The sequence below is a fragment of the Astatotilapia calliptera genome, chromosome 14 (genome assembly GCF_964374335.1).
Source record: "Astatotilapia calliptera chromosome 14, fAstCal68.1, whole genome shotgun sequence".
Classification (NCBI taxonomy): Eukaryota; Metazoa; Chordata; class Actinopteri; order Cichliformes; family Cichlidae; genus Astatotilapia; species Astatotilapia calliptera.
Genome location: NC_137435.1, coordinates 29948972 through 29974405, shown reverse-complemented (window position 1 = coordinate 29974405; position 25434 = coordinate 29948972). Strand labels below are relative to the sequence as shown.

Below are 25434 nucleotides of genomic sequence, written 5' to 3'. Positions count from 1 at the left end.
TAGAAGTACAAACTGTTCTAGCCTCGCTAAAATGCAGATGTGGTTCCTTGATTGGCATACAGGTTACAGGTTTATCAATGAGAGAAAAAAAAAAGACTACATTTAGGTTGAGGATCTTTATCAAATGCACAGTAAACTCAGTTACAAATTCACATGCGCACACTGATGAACAACCACAGAATAATGAAAGATAAGATAAATACAACAGACATCAACACGTCCAGAGAAGCCATCAATTAGAGATCAGACATTTATCTTTATTACTATATCAACACAGGAAAAGCTAACATGCTCTAACAATTAGTGTTGCCCTTATATTTAAGTGCATGAACTGATAATTGGTTCAGCTAAGCATCGCAGGCGAGTGTCACAGAAAGCACAAAGCGTCTCAAAGACTGTGGGGTAAACGCCCTACAATAATACAGAGAAAACAATGTAAAGTGCTTTGAGATGACTGCTGTTGTGATTTGGCGCTATAGAAATAAAACTGAACTGAATAGATGAGATATAGCTGATCACTCATTCACATGCCTCTCAGGGACAATTGGAGAAAATAAAATAAAAACCAATTGTGCAGAATGTTTTGGTTTGTATGCATAAACTGTAGCAACCATTACATTAGGGATTAGTTGTTCTGTTGTGAAGCATCGAGCTGAGTGTTTCCACCACTGGCAGAAACACGGCACATCACAAGGTGATTTTCTCCTTTTTGATTCTAATCAGGAACAGAATTTAGTGAATGAACATCATGCCGCATTCAGAAAGACAAACCCCTCTATGAAAGTGTAAACTTATACCGCAAACAACAAAGATGTTTACCCGTAGGCATACAAAGACTTCTTTCTGCAACCAGAGGAGTCACCCCCTGCTGCTCATTGAAATGTTACCGTCTGTGGTTCTAGTGAACACTGATAATATGCAATACATAAAGTTGAATTCTGAAGGAGGAGCAACTTCAGAGCCCCAAAGCATCTTTCGTTACTCTGCAACCCAGCAGCGCATTACCGGCCTCCACACACTCTGTCACACACGTCGCTGAAAATAAAGTGATTAAGCACAAACAGAACACACTGTAAAACAAAAACACAAAAAAGAAAACAGCAGTTCAATATTTATTAGTCTTATTACCATTCTGAGCACGGAGCCACGAGGCAGCCTTCATAGCCAGAAGCTCCCACTCGTCCTTTGCATCCATCTTGAAACCATGAAGCCAGATCAGAGCCAGAATGGTGGCCCACACTTCACTGCTGGCCTAACTCCACAAATTAAAAGCAGTGCATATGTTGAGATTGCAGGCTATTGCCCTTACACTTAGATATGATTAGCTGGAGTAAAGGAGTAAAAATTAAATAAATTAATAAATACATTATTTTTGTCTGCCAGACTTTTGCTGCTGTGTAATACTACTAATGCACTGCTGCTTAAACATCTATGACTGAATACGTGATGATTACCCACCGATGCAGGTTTCAGGTTTGCCACCTCCTTGCTGGTCTTCCCCAGCACAGAGGCCAAAGCTGGCTTCAATAACCAGCATCCAGAGGCTTCCAGCAGGGAAACCAGCTGCAGCAAAGGGTCTTTGACTGACAGCTCAGACTCTGTGGCTGTGATAAGAAAGTTACATACATGAATATCATGGTAATTTTGGGCCTGGCCAAGAAGAGCAGCAGAAATATGCCAGAAGCTTGTTGATGGCTACAAAGAGTGTGTAGTCAAGGTGCAACATGCACATTAAATATTAGTGGCAGATGTGTATAAATATGGACCCGCATGCATAATTTTGACCCTGCGTGGATTAGATTAAAAACCTGTGGACCCATGTCTTAGTTTTTAAGGCACTAAAGATGTATTCTGTACAAAATCATGCAACTCCAGAAAAAGAACAGTTCAAGAAAACATTAAAAGCACAAAATAAGTGCACATACTGTAGGTTATTGTTACAGACAGACACATGTATGTGTCTTGTATTTCATAGAGTTTTTGACATGTGTACTAGCAAAAATAAGAGAAAAAAAAAAAAGTAAACGTGTCACTTGTTGACTTACCCTTCCTCTGAGGTGAGCAGTTAACGCAGCCGAAGGCTGTTGATGGGGAAAAATTTCAGGTAAACCATGAAGATGTATTTTTACTTCTATGTGAAAAATGTGTGATTCACTTTTAGTTCAGTCAAAAGAAAAAAGTCTAAAATAACCTTTTGGAAAATTACATGTGTGAATAATTTTGGTAATAACAATAATTTTCTTTTTTGGAAGGTAGGGTAGCTTTAATGACAAGAATGTAAGTGTGATGAGTGGGCAGGATGTGAGAGACAGATCCTCAGAGGACACACACTTGTTGGGTTGATGTTAAAATTAGACCTCTCCTATTCCCAGTATGCATATGTGTGGTTTGTTTGGGTTAGCTTTTGGTTTATTTTCCATCTTTTGGGAAATTTCATTGATTTATGCTGGTGCTTGTCAATGCAGAGCTCTAAAAAGCTCTAAAAGTCAAAACCAGAATCTTAAAGTGCAATCTGAAGTTGATGCAATAAAGTGTGAATACTTAGTAAGAAGCCTCACAGCGGCATCCTGAACGATCTGCTGATGTTCCAGAGAGGAACTTAGGAGAAGTGAACAATTATAATAACCTTAATTAAATAAAAGGCATGAATAACAAATTCCAATTCAGACCCGGATACACAGAACTCAGCTTGGAAAGTGATTAAAAACAAGAGTGAACCAAACATTTAACATTGGCAAATGTGGCATAAAGTGTCCATTACTTTGTTTCCACTTTCATTATGTTCAAATCTGCTGGGCCACAAACAAGACATCTCTTTTTTCTTCACTAAACTGTGTGTGTGTGTGTGTGTGTGTGTGTGTGTGTGTGTGTCTACACAGAGATTCAATATCTCGGAAGAGTAAATCCTTTACCTGATCTCAGTTTCTCCGTTACAGAGATCCCTGCAGAGATAAAAACCATAACATTTCTGTTACTTTACATCCTTAACATTACATTGATGGAGCTTGGCTTGGCTAAGGATCTCCCATCTTTATTCCAGCCCACTTATCAACCAATCAGTATTCAGTACAAGATTACATCATTTTCTTCCAGCAATGTGCCGTCAAGATATTGGTGGACAGTGTGAGAAGGCGTCTGGAGAGAAACCCCTCGCCCTCTCAAACACTAATATGTACAGGAATAGACACATTTGCAGGACCATCAATCCTGCTTTAAGAAACTGAACATGTACACAGAATGTTTGCCTTTACCATTTGAGACTCTTACAATGTGGGTGTAGCTGGAAATTTGTGGCACTTCTCAGAAAAGGTAAAAAAAAATAAAATAAAAAAATCTATCGAGTGAAATTTGTGGAAAATCTCAAGGTCGTTGCAAGTGTGTGTGTGTGTGTGTGTGTGTGTGTGTGTGTGTGTGTGTCAAAAAGTAACAGTACTTACCCTTACTGATGCTTGGCTGACTCTCACAGGAATCCACCAAATTACACTGTTTTAAAGCTGTGTCACACAAAACAATCATCATCTTTATCATCATCATTTTAAAAAAGTGCTTCAAACAGAAGCGCAAACACCAGAAGAGGACAGAACGAGATAAAATAAAGTCACAATAAAGGGAGAAAGATGCAAAAGGGCAACAAAAGCAATAATACCACTAAAATATAACAAAAAAAAATGATACCGATAATTTAATAAAAATTCTTTGTCTTCTAGCAATTTCTAGACACTAATGATAATGGCAATTTTATTTATATAGGACATTAGACTAGATGTGCTGAACATAAATGTTTAAAACATGTTACTGGCCTGTTGCTAGTTAACCTAAGTCGTTGCAAAATATTCCTGCAGCTGTTTCTTTTTAAATGTATTTTTGCAGCGTTTTGTTGCCCCTGTCTCAATTTTTTGTGATGTGTAGCTGATATCAAATTCCAAAATACTTAATTATTATTATTGTTTTATTTAGTTACCTCTTTCTTATTAACATTTGATATGTTTTCTAAATTGTATATAATTGGTCTCTGTGTTTATTTACAATTTAAAGAGCGTCCCAACTTCGGGGTTGTGAAAGAATCAGGCAAAAATTCTGTGCTTTAAGACGATGTAACTCGCTCTAGACAGGGCAGGTGTTAAGCACAAGTTACCATGGTGATGTAATCAGATAAAAAGCGAGCCATCTTCATGACACTGAAAACTCAAATGTCAACATATTTTGCTGAGCCATTAATGACACTTCTTAGTACAGCCCTGTGCTCACAAAGTAGGACTTGAAAGAAAAAAACCTCAGCAGAACTTTGAACATTCACTATTTCAGAATAAATCAAATATCAGTGCTAACACTCACTGGGTGGTGGTATCAGGGGTCCTTGTATCGCCTCACCACTGCTTTTACTAACAGCAATAAAGGCAGTAAAGGCACTGCTCACTCCTGACTGAATACTCAACTCCTCCACCTTCTTCTTCATTTCCTCATCACGCTCTCCTTTGTTGTCTCTTGCTTCCATCTCGAGGGAGCGAATCAGAGTTCGAGCAGCCAACATGTGGACTGTTAATCTGCAAACAGGGCGAAGGAAGAAGTACAGCTGGGATTCTTCTTACACTATCATCCTAATAATGTTTAATAACATGACAACAATGACATACTCACAGCTAGCTCCATCCACAAACAATGCATACAAACAAATCTTAGTATAATCTGTGCATGCTAAAATTGAATGCACAAATCTATTGAATCATTAGTTTTGAATCTGAACTTATTTCTACTCTAATAAAAAATTTATAACTGCTCCTGACCAAATGTATAAGCTAATACTACTAATTGTACCACCAGACTAACAGCTCATTTACCCAGTGTCCTCTGCAGGTCTGAGACTGAAGTGCAGCTGGTTCTCAGAGGGATGACCTGCCAGGCTGTACTTCACCGTCACACAGCCCTCTGCTGCCTCTGAGCTCTGACACAGAATTACAGTGTTAGAAACCAACTACATCTTCACATGAACATCACTGTTAATCAGATTTCAAAACACAACAGACATCTTTCACTGTGAGAAGATGCTGCTCCTACCTGTCCAGTGAGCTGGGCATAAATCAGTGACCTCTGACCCTGGAGAATGGATGTGATTGGTGGAGTGAGGACAGTGACAGACACTTCCTTTGGTAAATCCCATGTGACTGAGATGTCAATCACAGATGGCTGCAGAGCAAATTGCAGTGATTGCATCACCTGAATAATAATTCAAAACAAAGAGTTAGGAGCTGTTTTTTTTAATGACTGGAATCACACTCTCTGATTAAATAAGTATTTGCTGTGGTTTTGTTTAATTTGACCTTGATTGTGTTTAATGTCTTACTTTTGGTTGTATCTTGTCAGTCGCAGTGATGAACTGAGCGTGACCTCCTCCTTCCTTGGATATCTTATTAATGAAAATATAGCTGGTGTTTTCTCCTGTCCCAAAAGAGAAACACCTGCAATACAACAGTTTCCATTAGATACAGAGACAACTTTTAGCACATTCTGGGAATTCTGCAGATATCTGGTACCACGCAAAAGCCTTAAGCCGTCCCTCATTTTGTTATATTTCATAAAATATTAAGTCAAGTGCCTTTTTATGCTTGAATGACTCATAAGTCAATGTCATGTGGCTTAAACAAAAACAGCCACAACCATGTTCAAATTAAAGACCTTTAGAAAGACTATTCCCCAAGACCACCTTAAATATGGCAAAAAAACAAACAAAAAAAAGAAAAGAAAAGAAAATCTGCCTCCTTAAAAGCAAAATACTAAGAAAAGAGGGATGGATCAAGACTTTTGCACAATTTTGTAGTTATGTTTTGTGTTTTCACCTGTGAGAACTTGAATTCTTCTTCACCAGATCTATCACTTCTTTGTCGTTCTTCACCCATCCGCGAGTTAAGACAAACAGCTAGAAAGAAGAGTTTCACCATAAAACAGATGTAAAACAGTAAAACAGTTTGTGTTTAGAGCCATTTTTGGTTCTTTGTTTTAGAAACACAAATGGTTTAGGAGTAACAAACAATGCACAGTTAGTATGAAGACCAGTTACCTGAACAATAATGGTCCTGACAAGCTTTTAAAAACAGTATCTAGAATTACGTGGTAATACGGTATTACTGCAAATTGTGTGTCAATCCAAATTACATACTGCTTGTGTAACAATGGCGATCCATTTAGGATTGTGTGACATATATTTTCTTATCAGAAAGTAAATGTGCGGCTCTATGCAGATGTCCTTATACTCTCCAGTTTGTTGGGCCACTACACTAAATTTGTGTACCTTATTCAGCCAAATGTGAAAATAGTGCAATAAGAACAAAAACACCCATCCATCTGTTTCTGTATTTGTTGGTAAGGTAAAACAGTCATGTGAAGTTGTACAGGCCCAATACAGGGAAAGGAAGTAAGTCACCATAGCTTATCTCTTTAGATTTTTAGGTAAATATATGTTCCAAGAGTACCTTTATGCAACTATTAGTTGTAATTAAGATTGGGGTGAGCTCCTAAATCTCGTGTGTGTGTGTGTGTGTGTGTGTGTGTTACCTGTCTAGGCTGATTGAGAATGCAGGGCTGGCTGTAAATATGTTTGAGGGGCTCAAGGATCTCTGTTTCTCCAAAATCAGCCTTCATCTTCTTTACTTTCTTCAGAGCCTCCTCCATGGTCTGCCGGCTGTACTCCACACTCTTACTGTCATTACACAAACACCAATACACAAGCACGTGTATTTCTTAGCAAAAACAAGAAGACTTCTGTTGGGTGAAGGAGTTACTCACGGGAAGATGTGTTCATATCTGGACCCAAAACTGTAAATGTTGAAATAGCAGCCCATTGGTAAACTCTTCAACAGGAGGAGCAGAGTGTCCTTCACAGAAGACGAAAAAGATGGAGAAAGCCACTGTGAGAGGGACACTAGAGATTAAAGACTTCATGAGTCACACATTATGACTACCTTTGCACTGTGGATGCAAGTCTGAAGACTCCTTCTTTTGATCCTAAATCCCATACTTCCAGATCGATCCATTAAGAACACAAACTCTCCACATGAAGCCGTTGAAGACATCACAGACTGGGGGAACTCAGGGTACAGACTCACCATCACCATTGGATCACCCATCAGAGAGCCTGAAACACATGAAAAGGGGAAAAGAATGTAAACTTTATATTTTACAATATATTTAAACACTGTTATCTCCCACCGGAAGAAAGAAGACACGTTTTTAATCATCAGTTGTTAGTTTGCAAATAAAAATGTGCAAACCAACAACTCACCCGGCTCAGCAGAGGCCTGTCCTGCCTCCACCACAGCAGTGGGCTGGTGGGCGTCTTTGTAATAAATCAGCAGTTCAACATCTCTGTCAAACTTGTGTCCTGCAGCCAGCTTGACCTGCACACCACAAACACATTCATATTTATTCATCAGTAACAAGTAACACAGACACATCAGCACTCTACCTACCGTGGCCTGGGTTTGATCGGTGTTGAGGTACTGCAGAGGGTCCAGGGAACAGTTGGACTCTACTTTAGAGATTGGACGAGGAGAGGACACTCGGGCAGAAAAAGACAGACTGTAGGGCTCCAGAGAGGCTGGAACAGAAGTCACCTGGAAACCTGCACCTGCACTACCTGTACACAGTATCAGACTGATTAGAAGTAAATCTTTTGTTACAGTATCAACTTCAAGGTTCACAGAAAAATTAATTGAACCTGGTTTTCTTTCTATTGTTATTTGATTTTAATACATTTCACTTCAGTTTTATTTGTATAGTACCAAATCACAGTGAAACAAAAGTCACATGAGAGTAAAAGAATTATAAATTTGATTCTGGATTTGACAGTGAACCAATTAGGAGAAGCCAGTATGGGATAAATATGTTCTCTTTTTCTAGGCCCAGTCAGTACTCTCGCTGCAGTAATAAATGCATGAACTAGTTTTTCAGCATAATTTAGTTCAATTGTTGTTTGCCATCTGGCTTCAACAATAGATAAAGCTAAGTATCATCTGCAGGGCCATATATTTGGATGTTGACTTTTAATGTTCTCTGTAAATCTCCCTCATATACACATTTACATAAGGGGGACGTAAACCCAGGTATGAGAAGGTGCAGTAATAAAAGCTTGTGTACATATTATGTTAGGTGCCTTTTTCATGGGCACCCAACTCAAGGGAGGAACCAGTGTTGTGTCTACACATAACAGACAACTTAGCAAAGTGGACACAATTTTAAACTGTATCTTTAGGCAGCCTGTTGCAAGTACACATCAGTTGTTCCCATTTCTTTAGCTGAAACCATGAAAAAGTAAAAAAAATAACACTTTGACATTTATAAAATAATATTTTGGCACCAATAAGATGATTGCCAAAGTGCTATTAGATAAAAACTTGACATATCTGGGTAAGCTGTGCAGTGTGTCCTTAAAACATTGTGGAAACTAGACAGGTGAAGAAGTGCCAGGCCTAACAAACTATCTACAGCACATAATGATTTGAAAGTCATGTCCTTAAGAAATAGGAAAAAGATCCAGCGAACAGCTAACAGGACCCGAGGGATGGATCTGGGTCTTTAGTTGATCCATTTACTGTTCATTGAAGCTTCATCAGAAACGCTCTCAAAAGGAGGGTGGCTATCAAGAAGCCATTCTTATAAAAGGGAGAAAGGGTTCGAGGCATACGAATTTACACAAGAGGTGGACTGAAAATCAGTGGCAACAAAGGTTATCTTGACAGAGAACAACACAAAAGGCAAGCAGGATCAAAAGAAAAGCTACAGTTGTCCTACCCTGAGGTTGGTATCGAGGGTTGAGCACAGCAGGCAGACAGAACCTCAGACCATCATCAGCCTGTACAGCCAGCTCAGTGACGTACTCCAACCTGATGGAGGCGCTCTCTCCTGGAGGCAGACTGCCCACACGCAGAGAGAATATATCTGGACTCTCATCACTCTCCTCCAATAGGAAGGCCTGCTGACCGGAGCTCAGAGCATCATCATACAATTCACGAGCCTGAAGCACAGGTGACACATGTCAGTGACATTCACTGTGTTTATTTTGAAGCTCACTTATAATCAGGTTATATTTACTGTCCAGCTCACCTTCTGTTTCTCCTTCACCTCAGCTACAATCTGCGTCTGTCCAATCTGAGCACTGAAATGACAGACAGCAGCATCTCCAGGCAGAGGGAAGACAAAAACAGCCTCTAATGGTTTGTCCTCCTTGTTCTCATAGTTCAGAGTGGAGACCACTGTAGCCACATGGTCCCTCACCTCCAGCTCCACCTCAATGCTCTTCGGAGGAACTGACAGACAAACAGAATCAAAACATCCAAACTTACAGATGGTACATTATGAATGAATTATGAAAGAGGTAGGGTCTAAGTCAATACTTCTTCCACTTTTTTCCCTACTTTTCTAACTTCTTTAGTGTTTCAACAATTCTGGGCCTTTATAGTATTTTTTGTTTTCTGATGCAACTGAATCCACCTTCATGCCATCAGAGATGCAGGAGCGGATGTTTTTGTTTTTTTTTACCTGGGTCCTTCTGGGCAGTTATCAGACCACAGGATCCTGTATTTGTACCTATATACAGACAAATCATAGATTTTAGTTTACTGGAACTGATACATTTACACATTAATGTCATACAAAGGCAAACTGAGAGAATGAATACAGAAAGTGAATATGACACGGCTAAAGGATGCAATCTCAGGTCTTTTTACAAAACACCTGAACTAAAGTTTGTGATATAACCTACAGAAGAGCAGGAAGTTATTTAAAAAGAAAAACAAAACTATTGTATTAGTTAGATTAAAATATCTCTCTCTCTTTTCAACCTTGCACTTTGTAGACAGTCCCTGCACAATCCCCTCTGAGTCACAGTCTATAAATAAATAAAAACTTGTATTTATCTAGTTCAAAGAGTAGCACAATTTCTTCCATTTTATGGTTGGAAAATATATCAAAATTATTATTATTTTCAATTTTACTTAGTATCAGAATTTTGGTTAAATTCAATGACTGGTCAAAATATTCTCAGTAGGTTTTAAAAGGTCAGGTTTTAGAATAAAAAAAGCAACAAAATCTCAAGGGTGGGGTTTATGAGGCTGGATAAACAGGGAATTCCATACTATACTGCCTTCCGTATGGAAGACAGAAGCTGGTATATTGGAGGAAACATTGGACTACAATCAATTAAATGAAAGGTAGTAATACTATCCCATAATTCATAAAAATGATCAAAATTACTGACAAGTGACAAGAAAGTGTTGAAACTTAAAGATGATCAATTTTTTTTTTAAAGTTAGACTAAATGCAGAGAAGACAGGGAAGTAACAAAATACTACCTGTCATTAATAAAATCTATGGAAAATAGCAAAAACTAAGACAGAAACTCAAAGAAACACACAATCCAAAAACAGTGCTAACTAAAATCTTATTCCAGCTACTACCTTTCCTTAAGGGCTTATTCTGCAAATGTCCTTCCTGATGAAACCCAAATGTAGAATTTATGTCTGTCTGGAATTAAACAAGCAACCACTTTCTCGCCGAGAATATGTTTTAACCGCTATACCCGTGGAGGAACTTCAAAAGTGCCAATTTATTGGTTAAAAAAATGACTAATTGAAAAATTGGCTTTAAAGAAGACAGACTTTGTGGCATTAAGCAATAGTTTTCCAGAATGCTTGTAGAAATAAATCCTAGTACCCGACCATTTTCCCAGGAATGCTATTTGCTTGTTGGTTAGTCAAGCCAGGCGGAGAACTATTCCTGAATTTTAAATAAATAAAGAAATTACAAGAAAGCTTCTAAGGGAGTTCAGGCTCCGCTGAAGAATAAAGGTGGCACGAACTCTGTTTTGTCTTATACACTATTTTTCAGTTTATGTTTGCACATGCTCCAGTAAAACTACTTACCTTTACTGATCTCACAGGAATCTGAAAAACTGTATTGGCGAAGGAATAAAACTGTGTGACACAAGACAAAGTTATAATCATGATTTAAAAACAGTGTCTTTGAAGTGTATTTACAGACAAGCTGTAGCAAAAAAAAAAAAAAAAAAAAATCTTAATTCAATCATAAAGCCATAACAATTTTGTAAAAGAGAGTTAAAATCGGGAAAAAGATGCAAAATATAAAATAATATGTTTCAAAATGTAAAAAAAAAAAATCCCTGAATATCATTTTTTGCATTATCCAAATCATGAAACGTATTCATTTCAGTATATCCTTATTTGATGTTTGCAGTACCTCAGATGTTTTATCCGTTTTCCACTAAGTCACCGAAAATAACCATTTGAACTTTCTATAGTATATAGTCATATTTTCACACTTACAAATGTAACTAATGGGTCTGAAATGGAGACGCAGCAGTGTAAAGCCTTTGATTCTATTTTACTTTTCCACAAAATAATTGCTCATAATTTCCTGCAACCACCAGGTGGTGGTGAAGAGTCTTTTTCTCTCACATACACACAGTGGCTAAAATAAGTATTAAACATGTCACCAATTTTCCAAGTTAATGTATTTTTAAAGGTGCTACTGACATGAAGCTCTAACCAAAAATCATTAACAACTCATCCAATCCAAAAATACTAAGAAATCAAGCCAAACGTGTCCATAAATTCTGTGTAAAAATGAGAAATGACACAGGGGAAAAACGCATGAAGAAAGGGAAGAGCAAAAGGGCATGGAAAGAAGAATATCTATCAGTAATTAAAAAGCAGTTCTGACACTTAGTGCAAATTAATATCAGTTGCTTCAGTCCCAACTGATGGCCTCTGGAAAGGTGTCTCATTACCAATGTGTCACACAAGAAACATCTCGTGATGGGTAAAACAAATGAGCTCTCACAAGACTTTGGCAACCTTATTGTTGCTTCCAGCGAGCACTACTGGGGCCATGTGCATGCACTGCACATTTTGTGCTGCTGTGACTTCATGCATACCTTCCTTCAGCTGTGTTAGTAAGATACAGCTCTGCAGACTACATGTGTAAAACTCATCTCGTAAGTAGAGGCCTACATTTTGCATATTTTAAAGAGTGATTTTGAACTGAAACTCTCAATATAACTTGCTCAAGACCAATTAAGTGTTCGGCATAAGTTACCACTGTGAATGAACAAGGTAAAAAGAAATCTACCTTCCTGGCAATGAAAACTCCAACTCAGAGGTCAAAATATGGTGCTAATAATCATGTTTCACAGTACATCCTTCTGAGCTCATGTTGTGTTAATAAAGTAGGGCTTGAAAGGACAAGCAAAACAACATTCAGTGTTTCAGAATACAGAAAATATAAATGTGAATACTCACGGTTTGCTCGACATTCTATGCTTATCAGGGGTCCTTGTATCGCCTCACCACTGCTTTTACTAACAGCAATAAAGGCAGTAAAGGCACTGCTCACTCCTGACTGGATACTCAACTCCTCCACCTTCTTCTTCATTTCCTCATCACGCTCTCCTTTGTTGTCTCTTGCTTCCATCTCGAGGGAGCGAATCAGAGTTCGAGCAGCCAACATGTGGACTGTTAATCTGCAAACAGGGAGAAAGAAGAAGTACAGCTGGGATTCTTCTTACACTTTCATCTTGCCAAAATAAATTCAAAAATGATATATTTAATGCAACTTATTAATGAACAGAAATCTATGGAAGCCCGTTTCCGCCACTAAAAAAAAAAAAAAAAAAAAAAAGCTAGTATCCATAACTCGAAATTTCGAGTTATTTTCTCGAAATTTCGAGTTATTTTCTCGAAATTTCGAGTTAGCTCTGCCAATCAAAAATATACGTGAATGAGGTCGCTTTCTTGTTACCCGGAAGCATATGGCGCAGGACCGCGCACTCAAAAACGGATCCCAACAAATTAAAGTATGTTTGCTGATAGTAACACCATGTGATTCAGCTAATAACACAGGGATTTCATCATTTGTGAAGCCAGGCTGAAAACACTCAGCAATCTGTGCATTCACGACTGGATGTAATACCGGTAGCTTAGCTGTAGCATTTGTAGCTGAGGGCTTCAGCTTCCGGGTAACATGGAAATGACGTCATTCACGTAGATTACTGATTGGCAGCGCTAACTCGAAATTTCGAGAAAATAACTCGAAATTTTGAGTTATGGATCCTTTTTTTTTTTTTTTTTTAGTGGCGGAAACGGGCTTCCATAGAAATCTGACATGAAATTAACTTTTTTTCTTTATCCTACAAAAATACATGTAGTAGTTAGGTGCTCTTGTGCTCTGAGTTAAAAGCAAATGCAGTCACGTTGACATATGCATAATGCTTTATTCTGTTTTCATATCTAATTCTGACACTAGATATGAACTCATTTACCCAGTGTCCTCTGCAGGTCTGAGACTGAAGTGCAGCTGGTTCTCAGAGGGATGACCTGCCAGGCTGTACTTCAGCGTCACACAGCCCTCTGCTGCCTCTGAGCTCTGACACAGAATTACAGTGTTAGAAGTCACGTTAATTACTGTCATCAAATACCTAAACAACAACATGAGAGGTAGGGGTGCAACGATACACAAAATTCACGGTTCGGTTCGATACTTTGGTGTCACGGTTCGATATTTTTTTCGATACAAAAAAAAAAAAAAAAAAATGTTCATGCCTTTTTAATTTGTCATTTATTAAATTTTCACAGCACATTCTGCACCACTTCTTTGTGCGTTCATCATTTGTTTGAAGCCAGCTCACCTCCTGCAACTACTTTTCCGAGAATACGCGCTTCTTTTGTAGTTCGGACTCCTGACATTTCATTGGAGGTGGAGGAACATCACAGTAATTGCTTAAAGGAGCTTCTTCGACATCTTTAAGAGTTCTAAACAAACGTCTGTCCTCCTCCAGAAAATCTTATGTACGCAAACACGCATTGCAACTTATTATCTTGTGCACGTTTTTTATTTTGACAGCGAATGCGCACCTGCGGACCACTTATGTGCAGCCCTGGTTATTTAGCTCGTCATATTGCAGCCACAGAAATTATTTTGTCCATGAAACCATAAAGCTGCACTTTCTTTTTGCCTTATAGTCTGATTTGTCATAACTTTTCCGTTTTGTGGTAAGCTTTTCTTTGGCTGTCACTTCTTCACCCTGACCTGTCTTATTTGGCTCAGCAGAACTAAAATATATATCCTGCTGCTTTTACACACACACACACACACACACACACACACACACACACACACACACACACACACACACACACACACACACACACACACACACACACACACACACACACACACAACGGTCAGCGATTCTCTGCGCGATCAACCTCTCACATGTTTAAGCTTGCTGCGGGAGATTTCACTTGTCATGTTTGCATAGTAAGCTAACGATTGATAAGACAATGTCAGAGGAATTGGTGCGCAAATTATCATCACTCACCAATCAGTACTGTCGCTCTCTATACACAGTTCGCGCGATTGCAAAGTGAAAGCACAAAACAAGCGCAAATTCAAACGCGACTTCAATATGTCACATATTGACAGTGGCTCACCGATGCCAATGACATAATTACCCAGCTACATTTCTGAAAGAATGCAAAAGCATTGACATATATTTTTCCTTCCTACGATAGGCCGACGGGCAGGGCAGAGATAGATTTTGGTAGCCCGACTGGGAAAATCGCTAGCCCCGGGACGTCGGGCTAGCGATATTGCAAGCCCTGTATCTGATTGAGGAATCACTCATCTTTGGAAAAGAGAGTTTATTACAGAGAAATGGCTCTTTCCAAAATAAAAGCTATACTATCCGCTTCTTCTGGGCTATATTCTCAGCAGCATATTAAAGATATCAGGTCCCATAAGGAGAATCCTGTGCTAACGGCTGTCTAAATGATTCTGGTAAAGTCTGTAGCATGCGTGCTTGTTGTTTTTGTCTGCTTCCACTTGTCTTTGCACTAGGATGATGTCGGAAGGAAATGTGCAGTCATATTCATTGTGTTCACACTAGTGTTGTCAGTGTTAATCTGAAATGAAGTTAACGCCACAACACGGCAAATCTCCGTTAACGAGCTACCGCGGATCGCCCCGTGTGTGGGGCTGGACGGCCAACACGTTAACGAGCTAACTGCGCTAACGCAGTAGTTCCCACCCATGTAATTGAGCATTGCCTGGCACATCCAACATACTGTCTTCAGGGTCATACTTCACATGAAAACCAAAATAGTTCCAAACGCCAGATCTGAATGAGGGTGGGGGAGGTTCAATTTGCCATGTTGCAACGAGAGCTTAACCTCTGTCTGGCTAGCTTGCCCTGCGCTCAGTGAATCTGCACTCGACAGTGCAGCCTAGGCGGAGCAGTCGAGTGCAGATTCACTGAGCGCTCAACACAGACAGCATCGTCAGAAGGAAAGTTGATAAAATAAATTAAAAATTTTGTATTGTTCGATACATATGCTTACCGAACCGAAAGCACTGTATCGAACGGTTCAATATCGATACGAGTATCGTTGCACCCCTAATGAGAGGCTGCTGCTCCTACCTGTCCAGTGAGCTGGGCATAAATCAGTGACCTCTGACCCTGGAAAAGTGTTGTGATTGGTGGAGAGAGGACAGTGACAGACACTTCCTTTGGTAAATCCCATGTGACTGAGATGTCGACCACAGCTGGCTGCAGAGCAAATCGTAGCGACTGCATCACCTGACAACAACAAGAATTAGAAAAAAAAAAATACATTTATGGGGTTTTTTTTTTAATCATTCTGTCCTAATAATAACATCATGTTGTCTTTTTATGATGACAATTATTATGACTTATTGTCTTACTTTTGGTTGCATCCTGTCAGTCCCTGTGATGAACTGAGCGTGACCTCCTCCTTCCTTGGCCATCCCATTGATGAGAGCAGAGCTGGCCCCTTCCCCAATCCCAAAAGAGAAACACCTGCAATACAACAGCTTTTGTTGTGTACACAGAGGACATGTTGGACATTCTGGTAATTGTGTAGATATAACAGTTTTTTTGTAGTTTCACCTGTGAGAATCTGAATTCTTCTTCACCAGATCGATCACTTCTTTGGTGTTTCCCACCTCTCCATCAGTAAAGACAAACAGCTGGAGAGGAGAGTTGGCACATAAGGACATAACATCAGACCCAGAAACACACAACTAGTTCTGAGAGCTGAGTTAAGTTTCAAAAACAAAAATACTTTCATGGTAATACACAATAAACAAGCAAACAAAAGAGCAGAACTGTTTCCTGGACACTACACTAACTTTGTATAACTGTTCAAGCTGGGCGTTTAAAAAAAAAGTGCATTAATAGTCAGTGTAATGTCAGTGTATATGTCTGTGTTACCTGTCTGGGCTGATTGGGAATGCAGGCCTGGCTGTAAATATATTTGAGGGGCTTCAGGATCTTTGTTCCTCCAAGATTAGCCTTCATCTTCTTTATTTTCTTCAGAGCCTCCTCCATGGTCTTCTGGCTGTACTCCACACTCTTACTGTCATTACACAAACACCAATACACAAGTACATGTACTTCGTATCAAAAACAGACTTTTGTTGGGCTGACTGATGTGAGGCAGAGACTCACGGGAAGATGTGTTCATATTTGGACCCGAAACTGTAAATGTTGAAATAGCAGCCAATTGGTAAACTCTTCAACAGCAACAGTAGAGTGTCCTTAAGGGAAGAGGGAAAAGATGGTGAGGCCACTGTGTGAGAGGCACATCATGAAATTAAAGATTTCAGAGTAAACTTATTATGAATACCTTGGCACTGTGGATGCGAGTCTGGCGAGGAAATCCGTGGTTCCTAAATCCCATACTTCCAGATCGATCCACTAAGAACACAAACTCTCCACATGGAGCCATTGAAGACATCACAGACTGGGTGAACTCAGGGTACAGACTCACCATCACCACTGGATCACCCATCAGAGAGCCTGAAAATGAGAGACAGAAAAAGAAAATTACATAAATGCTTTTTATTCCAACACATAAACTGTTTGTTAAAAAGTAAGGATAATGAAATGTGTATTTGCAAACTAAAAACTTTCACTCACCCGGCTCAGCAGAGGCCTGTCCTGCCTCCACCACAGCAGTGGGCTGGTGGGCGTCTTTGTAATAAATCAGCAGTTCAACATCTCTGTCAAACTTGTGTCCTGCAGCCAGCTTGACCTGCACACCACAAACACATTCATATTTATTCATCAGTAAGAAGTAACACAGACACATCAGCACTCTACCTACCGTGGCCTGGGTTTGATCGGTGTTGAGGTACTGCAGAGGGTCCAGGGAACAGTTGGACTCTACTTTAGAGATTGGACGAGGAGAGGACACTCGGGCAGAAAAAGACAGACTGTAGGGCTCCAGAGAGGCTGGAACAGAAGTCACCTGGAAACCTGCACCTGCACTACCTGTACACAGTATCAGACTGATTAGAAGTAAATCTTTTGTTACAGTATCAACTTCAAGGTTCACAGAAAAATTAATTGAACCTCATGTTCTGGTTTTCTTTCTATTGTTATTTGATTTTAATACATTTCACTTCAGTTTTATTTGTATAGTACCAAATCACAGTGAAACAAAAGTCACATGAGAGTAAAAGAATTATAAATTTGATTCTGGATTTGACAGTGAACCAATTAGGAGAAGCCAGTATGGGATAAATATGTTCTCTTTTTCTAGGCCCAGTCAGTACTCTCGCTGCAGTAATAAATGCATGAACTAGTTTTTCAGCATAATTTAGTTCAATTGTTGTTTGCCATCTGGCTTCAACAATAGATAAAGCTAAGTATCATCTGCAGGGCCATATATTTGGATGTTGACTTTTAATGTTCTCTGTAAATCTCCCTCATATACACATTTACATAAGGGGGACGTAAACCCAGGTATGAGAAGGTGCAGTAATAAAAGCTTGTGTACATATTATGTTAGGTGCCTTTTTCATGGGCACCCAACTCAAGGGAGGAACCAGTGTTGTGTCTACACATAACAGACAACTTAGCAAAGTGGACACAATTTTAAACTGTATCTTTAGGCAGCCTGTTGCAAGTACACATCAGTTGTTCCCATTTCTTTAGCTGAAACCATGAAAAAGTAAAAAAATAACACTTTGACATTTATAAAATAATATTTTGGCACCAATAAGATGATTGCCAAAGTGCTATTAGATAAAAACTTGACATATCTGGGTAAGCTGTGCAGTGTGTCCTTAAAACATTGTGGAAACTAGACAGGTGAAGAAGTGCCAGGCCTAACAAACTATCTACAGCACATAATGATTTGAAAGTCATGTCCTTAAGAAATAGGAAAAAGATCCAGCGAACAGCTAACAGGACCCGAGGGATGGATCTGGGTCTTTAGTTGATCCATTTACTGTTCATTGAAGCTTCATCAGAAACGCTCTCAAAAGGAGGGTGGCTATCAAGAAGCCATTCTTATAAAAGGGAAAAAGGGTTCGAGGCATACGAATTTACACAAGAGGTGGACTGAAAATCAGTGGCAACAAAGGTTATCTTGACAGAGAACAACACAAAAGGCAAGCAGGATCAAAAGAAAAGCTACAGTTGTCCTACCCTGAGGTTGGTATCGAGGGTTGAGCACAGCAGGCAGACAGAACCTCAGACCATCATCAGCCTGCACAGCCAGCTCAGTGACGTACTCCAACCTGATGGAGGCGCTCTCTCCTGGAGGCAGACTGCCCACACACAGAGAGAATATATCTGGACTCTCATCACTCTCTGTCAATAGGCAGACCTGCTGACCGGAGCTCAGAGCATCATCATACAATTCACGAGCCTGAAGCACAGGTGACAAATGTCAGTGACATTCACTGTGTTTATTTTGAAGCTCACTTATAATCAGGTTATATTTACTGTCCAGCTCACCTTCTGTTTCTCCTTCACCTCAGCTACAATCTGCATCTGTCCAATCTGAGCACTGAAATGACAGACAGCAGCATCTCCAGGCAGAGGGAAGACAAAAACAGCCTCTAATGGTTTGTCCTCCTTGTTCTCATAGTTCAGAGTGGAGACCACTGTAGCCACATGGTCCCTCACCTCCAGCTCCACCTCAATGCTCTTCAGAGGAACTGACAGTCAAACAGAAACATCCAAATTTACAACACATCTTAACTTGGTCAAACCAGTTAAATGGACTGGTTCTTATACAGCACTTTTCTACTCTATCTCAAAGCACTTTACACAACTTGTCTCATTCACCCATTTGCACAAGCACTTTTTTCTATACTCTTTCTATGGAAGTGCACAGGCAATCATGCGCCAATAGATGCATCAGAAAGCAACTTGGGGTTGGTACATGGCCCAAGGATATTTGGCATGCAGACTGCAACAGACGGGGGTCGAACCTCCAAATTGGTAAGCAACCTGCTCTACCTCCTGAGCTACAGCCGTCCCCCCCCCAATCTCCTATGAAATTGTATTTATTAAGTGATGTTTTACCTGGTTCCATCTGGACACTGCGTAGACCACAGAACACCATCTTTGTACCTATTCACAGCTAAATCAGAGATTTAATTTGAACATGATCGTTATACTGACACGTAACTTTCATTAAAATATAGCCAGCCTGAATACAACATAAAGTGATTAAGATATATCTGAAAGACTTAACCTGAGGTCATTTTCAAAATATCAGAATAAAAACAAAGAAAAGCAATCATCCTTAAAGATATAAATGGAAATATTATAACTTGAAAAAAACTTTGAAAGATATTTTTGTTGTTGTGTGGGCAAATAAAATCTCTTTTTTTTTTTCAGATATTACTCTGACGGGCAATAAAATGGAAAAGACCCACCATGTGGAGACACTACGATCTATGAAGAAGGCTAATTTCGATCAAAGATTCTGATGCGTTATCTTAACCTTCATAAAACACATGGAATAAATTCCTACCTCTTAAAACACTGACGTTGGTCCAGCAAATACTTTCCTCCTGCTGTTTGTGACGTAAACGCGCTCGTTTCTAAAACAGTCGCAGTAAAAGGTCCAGCCGAAGACAGAGATGTCCACTTGTGCTCTGCAGACAGCTGTGGAAAAAACACAGTTCTGAGGGCTGGGACAGTCAGGTGGGCGAGGCTTCAGCAGCCAGCCGAAGCAATCAAGTGCATCTACCAGCTGCTGCTCACCAGCGCAGTTAATATCAATTAACGTCAGTGAGCAGAGAGGAAGCAACAGCCACATAACAGCAACACAGTGCGGTGTTAGAAAAAGTCACTGTGTTTTCCACGAAGTTTTTTATGCACTGCATGAAAAACCCTAATTTGTTACAATTACCAAATACCAGTTTACAATAAACACAAAAATCAGAAACCAAAAACATGAAATTAAAAAGTAATTAAATCAGGATGGATTTTATGGCACAACACTAAATTTAAAGCAGTATGAAGTAGGGGTGGGCGATATAAACGATATAAGATACAAACGATATAAATTTGGCCAACGGTAGAGATTTTGACTATACCGCTGTATCGCCATAGCGCATATTGATGATGTCATCAAGCTGCGCCTGTTTTGGTCGAAAGCGTCACAGCGGCTACAACCGTTATCATCTGCAAATTAAGCCGGGAGACAGTCATAGCAAAGAGATGAAGCACTTTTGAAATATTGGGAAAGCCAAAAACTCTGCTTCACCTCCGTAACATTGATTCATTAATGTTGAATTCTCTCGTAGCTGTTCTATTCCCATGTTGTTGCAGTACATTAATAACTACCTTGTATTGTGGATGAATAATCTCAGTTGTTCTCCTGACTGACGTTTGCCCCGTGTATAGCATCCTGCTTTGCGATTGCATTTGTCCCTAACCACCAGAATCCCTCACGTTAACTTTTATCGAGTAGAAAAAAAGTTGGCGTTCATCATCCAGCTTCGCTGTGCTAATGTTATGCTAACATAGCTGTGTCGCTAGCAATCACGTAGCACAACATTATATACCAGGTAGTCCAACTTCAGTAACCCTGCAAACGCCACTGATGTTTAGTTTTCTGTCTTCATTTATGTCAGAAGTGGTAGCAGAGCTGTATGTTTTAATTAGTTTAAAAAATCTCTCAGTCAGAACATGGTGTGTCATGTTTAGGTGGAAACTAGCAAGCTAACTTCCTGTTAACTTCTAACTCCGTTAAATTTAATAACTTCTGTTTTCATGGATGCCTGGTTGTTAAACTTAATTGTTACACCTAGTAAAGCAACAACGCTGATGATTTTATTAAAGATGAAAGAATTTAGACCATTTTTAACTCTCAATGTTCGTTTGACTTTGGGACCTGAAGCGGACAGAGTTTTGGACCCAGATTACTCCGCGAAGCTCCTCACTACGGCAGCCGTAATGCTCTGACAATCCATCAAAACATTTTTGAACAGATTTCTGCACGCCCAAATCGGTTCCAGGTCAGTAAGCACAACCAGAATTCATACATAAGGCACACTCGATTTTTGAGAAAATTAAAGGATTTTAAGTGTGCCTTATAGTGTGGAAAATACGTTATACAGAAGAAAATAATATATCGGGATATATATATCATTACCACACGTGCTTCAAATTATATCACGATATGGATTTCATGCCATATCTCCCAGCCCTAGTATGAAGTCAGTAAACCAAACCCTCAGAGCCCCAGAGTTTCTCTTTTGATGCTGTAACCCAACAGGACTTTTCCAGCTTCAACACACTCTGTCACACACAGTGCTAAAAACAGTTATTACAAGAAAGCATGTGGAAAAACAGCTGATCGTAGCCATGGCATATTGTTAAAATAAACACACTTTATCAGCTATTATCATGGTTTCTACCATTCTGAGCACGGACCCATGAGGCAGCCTTCACAGCCAGAAGCTCTTGAAGCCATGAAGCCGGATCAGAGCCAGAATAGTGGCCCACACATCACCGGTAGCGTAAATCAACAAATTAAAGGAAATCAAATTAAACAGAAAAAACACAAAAACATCAGAAAGCTGCATACACTTATCACAGACATGAACGTCATGATAATTTGCGACCTTTTATGATTTGTTTGCACATTTCTTTTTCGAGGATCGAATGATTGTACAGCAGACATCAAGAATTTCATGGATAAGCTTTAATTTATCTTGGATTTTGTCCAATCTAATAACAATAATTGTTATGAGGGCTTCTATATCAACTCCAGAACACGGTAACTTATTTACTAAGATGCGTGTGAAAATGTCCTGATTAGACCTCAAAAGGTCCTCGTGGTCAAAGGGTTATATTAACTGTAGTAGAACTGAATTTGAATTTAAGTGTCACGGCTAATGGAAAGCATGGACTCAAGCGCAGAACTCTGGATACAAAGCAGACAGTGCGTTTATTTACAGTGCTCAAATACAGTCTTAAACAAAGAAGGGCAATTGTCCAAAGGTGATTTTCTCCCAATTCCCGAAGGTGGTGCACATGAGTTAGTGATGTGCGATACCACTGATTTCCTTTCCGATCCGATACCAAGTAATATTCAGGGTGGTATCGATGATACTGATACGGTCTTTCACTACTCGGGTTAAACATGATATATAAGTCACTTTGATAACTTCAAAATGTTATTGTTTGGCTTTTTCAGTGTTTTATTTGTTCGTGACTAAATCGGTTTGGCTGAGATTAAAGTTATTAGATTAGATTAAATTAAATTTAACTTCATTAATCCCTCGGGAGGGTTCCTTCAGGGTTTTCACACAGCTGAATAAACATCAAACAATAATTAAACAGAAGAGTTTACGTCAGTGCCCGGTTATATATTAGATAGCCAGGAGCAGACGGCAGAGTTTCACTCCACCGAGGGAGCTCGTGACGTACTACCCTACTACTTTCTTTAGACCGCCAAGGTCGGGTCCTCAGGTGGAAGCAGCCTCTGAATTTGGACACCCCCGCTGTTTCCGGGCCGGCCAATAATAATGGTGACATTTAACGTATTTTATCCGATAAATAAACCCTGTAAAATGTATTTATCACCCCCCAACAGCCCTTTTGAATGCCTCCCTAGTATGGCCACAACACCTCACTCTTGGAGCACTTTTTTTGCCACGTATCGCAAACCACGTCTCAGCTGTTTGTGGAGGTAAAATACGTCCGCACAATTACGCTCAGCCATTGTTGTGAGTGTGCACGCCAAGGGGCTGCGAGACATTTATACAGCCATATTTTGCACATGACTATGAAAGGCGGAAGAGGAAGTAGTTCCTCTGAATGTAGACAATCCGAATGTTATAGTTTCTTTCCACTGTGTTCCTGTTAATGATAAACTACAAATTTACTCTAAATTACTAAAATATCGATATTTTAATGTGAGAATCGATTATAGAACATAAATTACTGGTATCGGAGGAATTGATATTTCAGGATCGATCCGCACATCACTACCAGTGGTGTGCGATACTGCATATTTTGGTATCAATCCGATACCAAGTAAATGCGGGCCAGTATTGCCGATATCAATGCCGATACCGATACTTTTCAATAAATAAGGTGGATACGTCATTGAATTGCTAAGTCTCAATTAATTTTTATAACCTTAAGTGTTTTTTGTGATGGTTCATTTTTTATTATTAAATAGTTAAAACCCAGGACATAATTAGGATAAAGTTTATAATTAAATAGAAAATGCTTTCTTATTGTGGCTGCTCTGCGATGCCACTGCAGGTGAGATGGACTCACCTGTACCGCGTCTATAATCACGCCTGGCTGGCTTAAAACCTGTGCTCTGCTTGTATTGTTGTTAGTGATGTGTACAGCTGGCGAGCTGCAGCCGTTGTACTAATGTACTGTTAGAGAAATCGTGTGATTATTGTAACGGTGGACAGCGCACGGGAAGGACCGGTTCGGGGTGAGCTGGAGGCTGGTGGGACCTGCCAAGCTGGAGACGGAGGTGCGGGGGGGGGGGGGGTCCTGCCACATCCGAGGGCAGCGTGCTGTCCGGTCCAGCCTCTCTTCCAACAGAGGCCGGCACGCTGCGTGGTACTGCGCGCCGACCACCTGCTCAGCTGCCTGTGAGCCCCGGCTCACTTCCATGCCTGCTGCCCCGCTGCTGTTTGCCACATGGGTGGCTACCTGGGGCGCCGATGGTCCGGGCCGATTCCCTCGCCTGCTCGCGGAGGGGGCGAGTAGGTTAGGCTCTGTCTCAGGGGCAAAGGGGGTATATGGCGGGGTACGTTCTGAGATGGACTCACTTGCACGGCATCTACAATCATGCCTCGCCGGCTTAAAACCTGTGCTGTGTTCTGTGTTGTTGTTGATTGTGATGTGTACAGCTGGCAGCAGGAGAGCTGGAGCAGAATGTACTGTTACAGCAGCCATGTGATTATTGTAAGAATAAATCATGCTGTGAAGCATGAAAATGCCATCAGGTCTGCCGTGGCGGTTTACTCATTTTATTTTTATTTTTTTAATAAACAATTTACAATAAATTGTGCAAACCAGTAAACAAATCAAAACAAGTACTGCTGGGAAACTATAATACAAAATTTACAATTAAAATTCTCAACAACAATAACAGCTGATAAAAATATAAATAATATGTAAACAACTTAACAACCCCCAACTTGTCTAAGTCACGTCAAGTGACAGCGCAACATGTCAACACAAGAGGGGGAAGAGGGAGCAAAGTGCGTCTGCTCTGCGCTGACACAGGAGCAGCAAGTCCAGCGACCTTTGCTAAAAGCACAGCATTACAAACAAGAGCGGAACTTAAAAGTAAAGAATCGATCTCACCAGCCTAGTATTGATTCGATACCGATGCCAACTTAGTATCGATATAATCGATATTTGGATCGATCTGCCCACCACTAATCACTACTCTTCAGTGAAAATCCGTGTGTGCTCCTTCCGTGTGTGTTTCTCCTCCCGAGTGATAAAACCAGCGAGCCCTTTTCTCCGCTCTGTACTTCTCCACCTGATGGACGAGCAACAACAACATCTGATGAGAAGGCTAGCCTGACTATGCTAAGTCACAGAATTGCGAGCACACTAAACTACCAAGCTTCAAGTACAATCCAGCGTCGACTGCCGTCTGGTAAATACCTCAGCCCAAGCGAGGAAAGATTAGCAGCAGCTGGGTGGTGTGTTGGCAGCCGAGCGGAGACGCTTCCCGGTCAGGGGTCGGCCATTCTCTCCCGGAGGCGTGGCCAGACCTGGAGAGTAGGGGGGGGGGGGGGGGGAGGGGAGGAGAGGGAGACACACACACAAGCAGGACCGTCCGACCATGACATTAAGCTGATGATGCTGACGTTCATTCCTTGAATTCCAACTGTATATTGTCTAATCTAAAGAGACCATAAACAGTGTACTGTCAGTGTATAGAGATGAAAAACAGTTAGGACAACTTATGAAATATCTGCTTACATCTTGTTGAATTCAGTTGTGTGCATCCACAAAGAGCAACAGATCAGCTGATTACAGCCTGTAATTTTGATGATCACTGGGTTTTTATTTGTTTGGTTGTTATGGGAGTCACGTGGGTGCTAGCG

General features: G+C 40.2%; 1 protein-coding gene across 4 annotated transcripts; it reads right to left on the bottom strand.

Annotated features, from left to right (window-relative positions):
• Window positions 1-101: 101 nt before the first annotated feature.
• LOC113036018 (von Willebrand factor A domain-containing protein 5A-like) lies at window positions 102-25327 on the bottom strand. 4 transcript variants are annotated; one of them, XM_026192008.2, is made up of 37 exons: window positions 25310-25327; window positions 24989-25098; window positions 24680-24860; window positions 19860-19993; window positions 19406-19463; window positions 18833-19035; window positions 18521-18743; window positions 17193-17359; window positions 17006-17120; window positions 16713-16885; window positions 16535-16623; window positions 16298-16442; window positions 15974-16053; window positions 15769-15883; window positions 15485-15643; window positions 13328-13431; window positions 12309-12529; window positions 10914-10964; window positions 9532-9579; window positions 9097-9299; window positions 8785-9007; window positions 7464-7630; window positions 7277-7391; window positions 6957-7129; window positions 6781-6869; window positions 6550-6694; window positions 5835-5914; window positions 5342-5456; window positions 5056-5214; window positions 4839-4942; window positions 4336-4544; window positions 3438-3494; window positions 2913-2942; window positions 2046-2081; window positions 1459-1604; window positions 1129-1252; window positions 102-1035 (listed from the first exon to the last, which is right to left on the bottom strand). In XM_026192008.2, the coding sequence occupies exons 5-37, from the start codon at window positions 19443-19445 to the stop codon at window positions 956-958; spliced, it is 4188 nt and encodes a 1395-aa protein (XP_026047793.2). In that variant the 5' UTR covers window positions 19446-19463; window positions 19860-19993; window positions 24680-24860; window positions 24989-25098; window positions 25310-25327; the 3' UTR covers window positions 102-955. The 4 variants fall into 4 exon arrangements, with proteins under 4 accessions (XP_026047793.2, XP_026047791.2, XP_080144487.1 ...); XM_026192006.2 differs by lacking the exon at window positions 25310-25327 and having other exon boundaries at window positions 24944-25098; XM_080288361.1 differs by lacking the exon at window positions 25310-25327 and having other exon boundaries at window positions 24680-25098.
• Window positions 25328-25434: the final 107 nt, after the last annotated feature.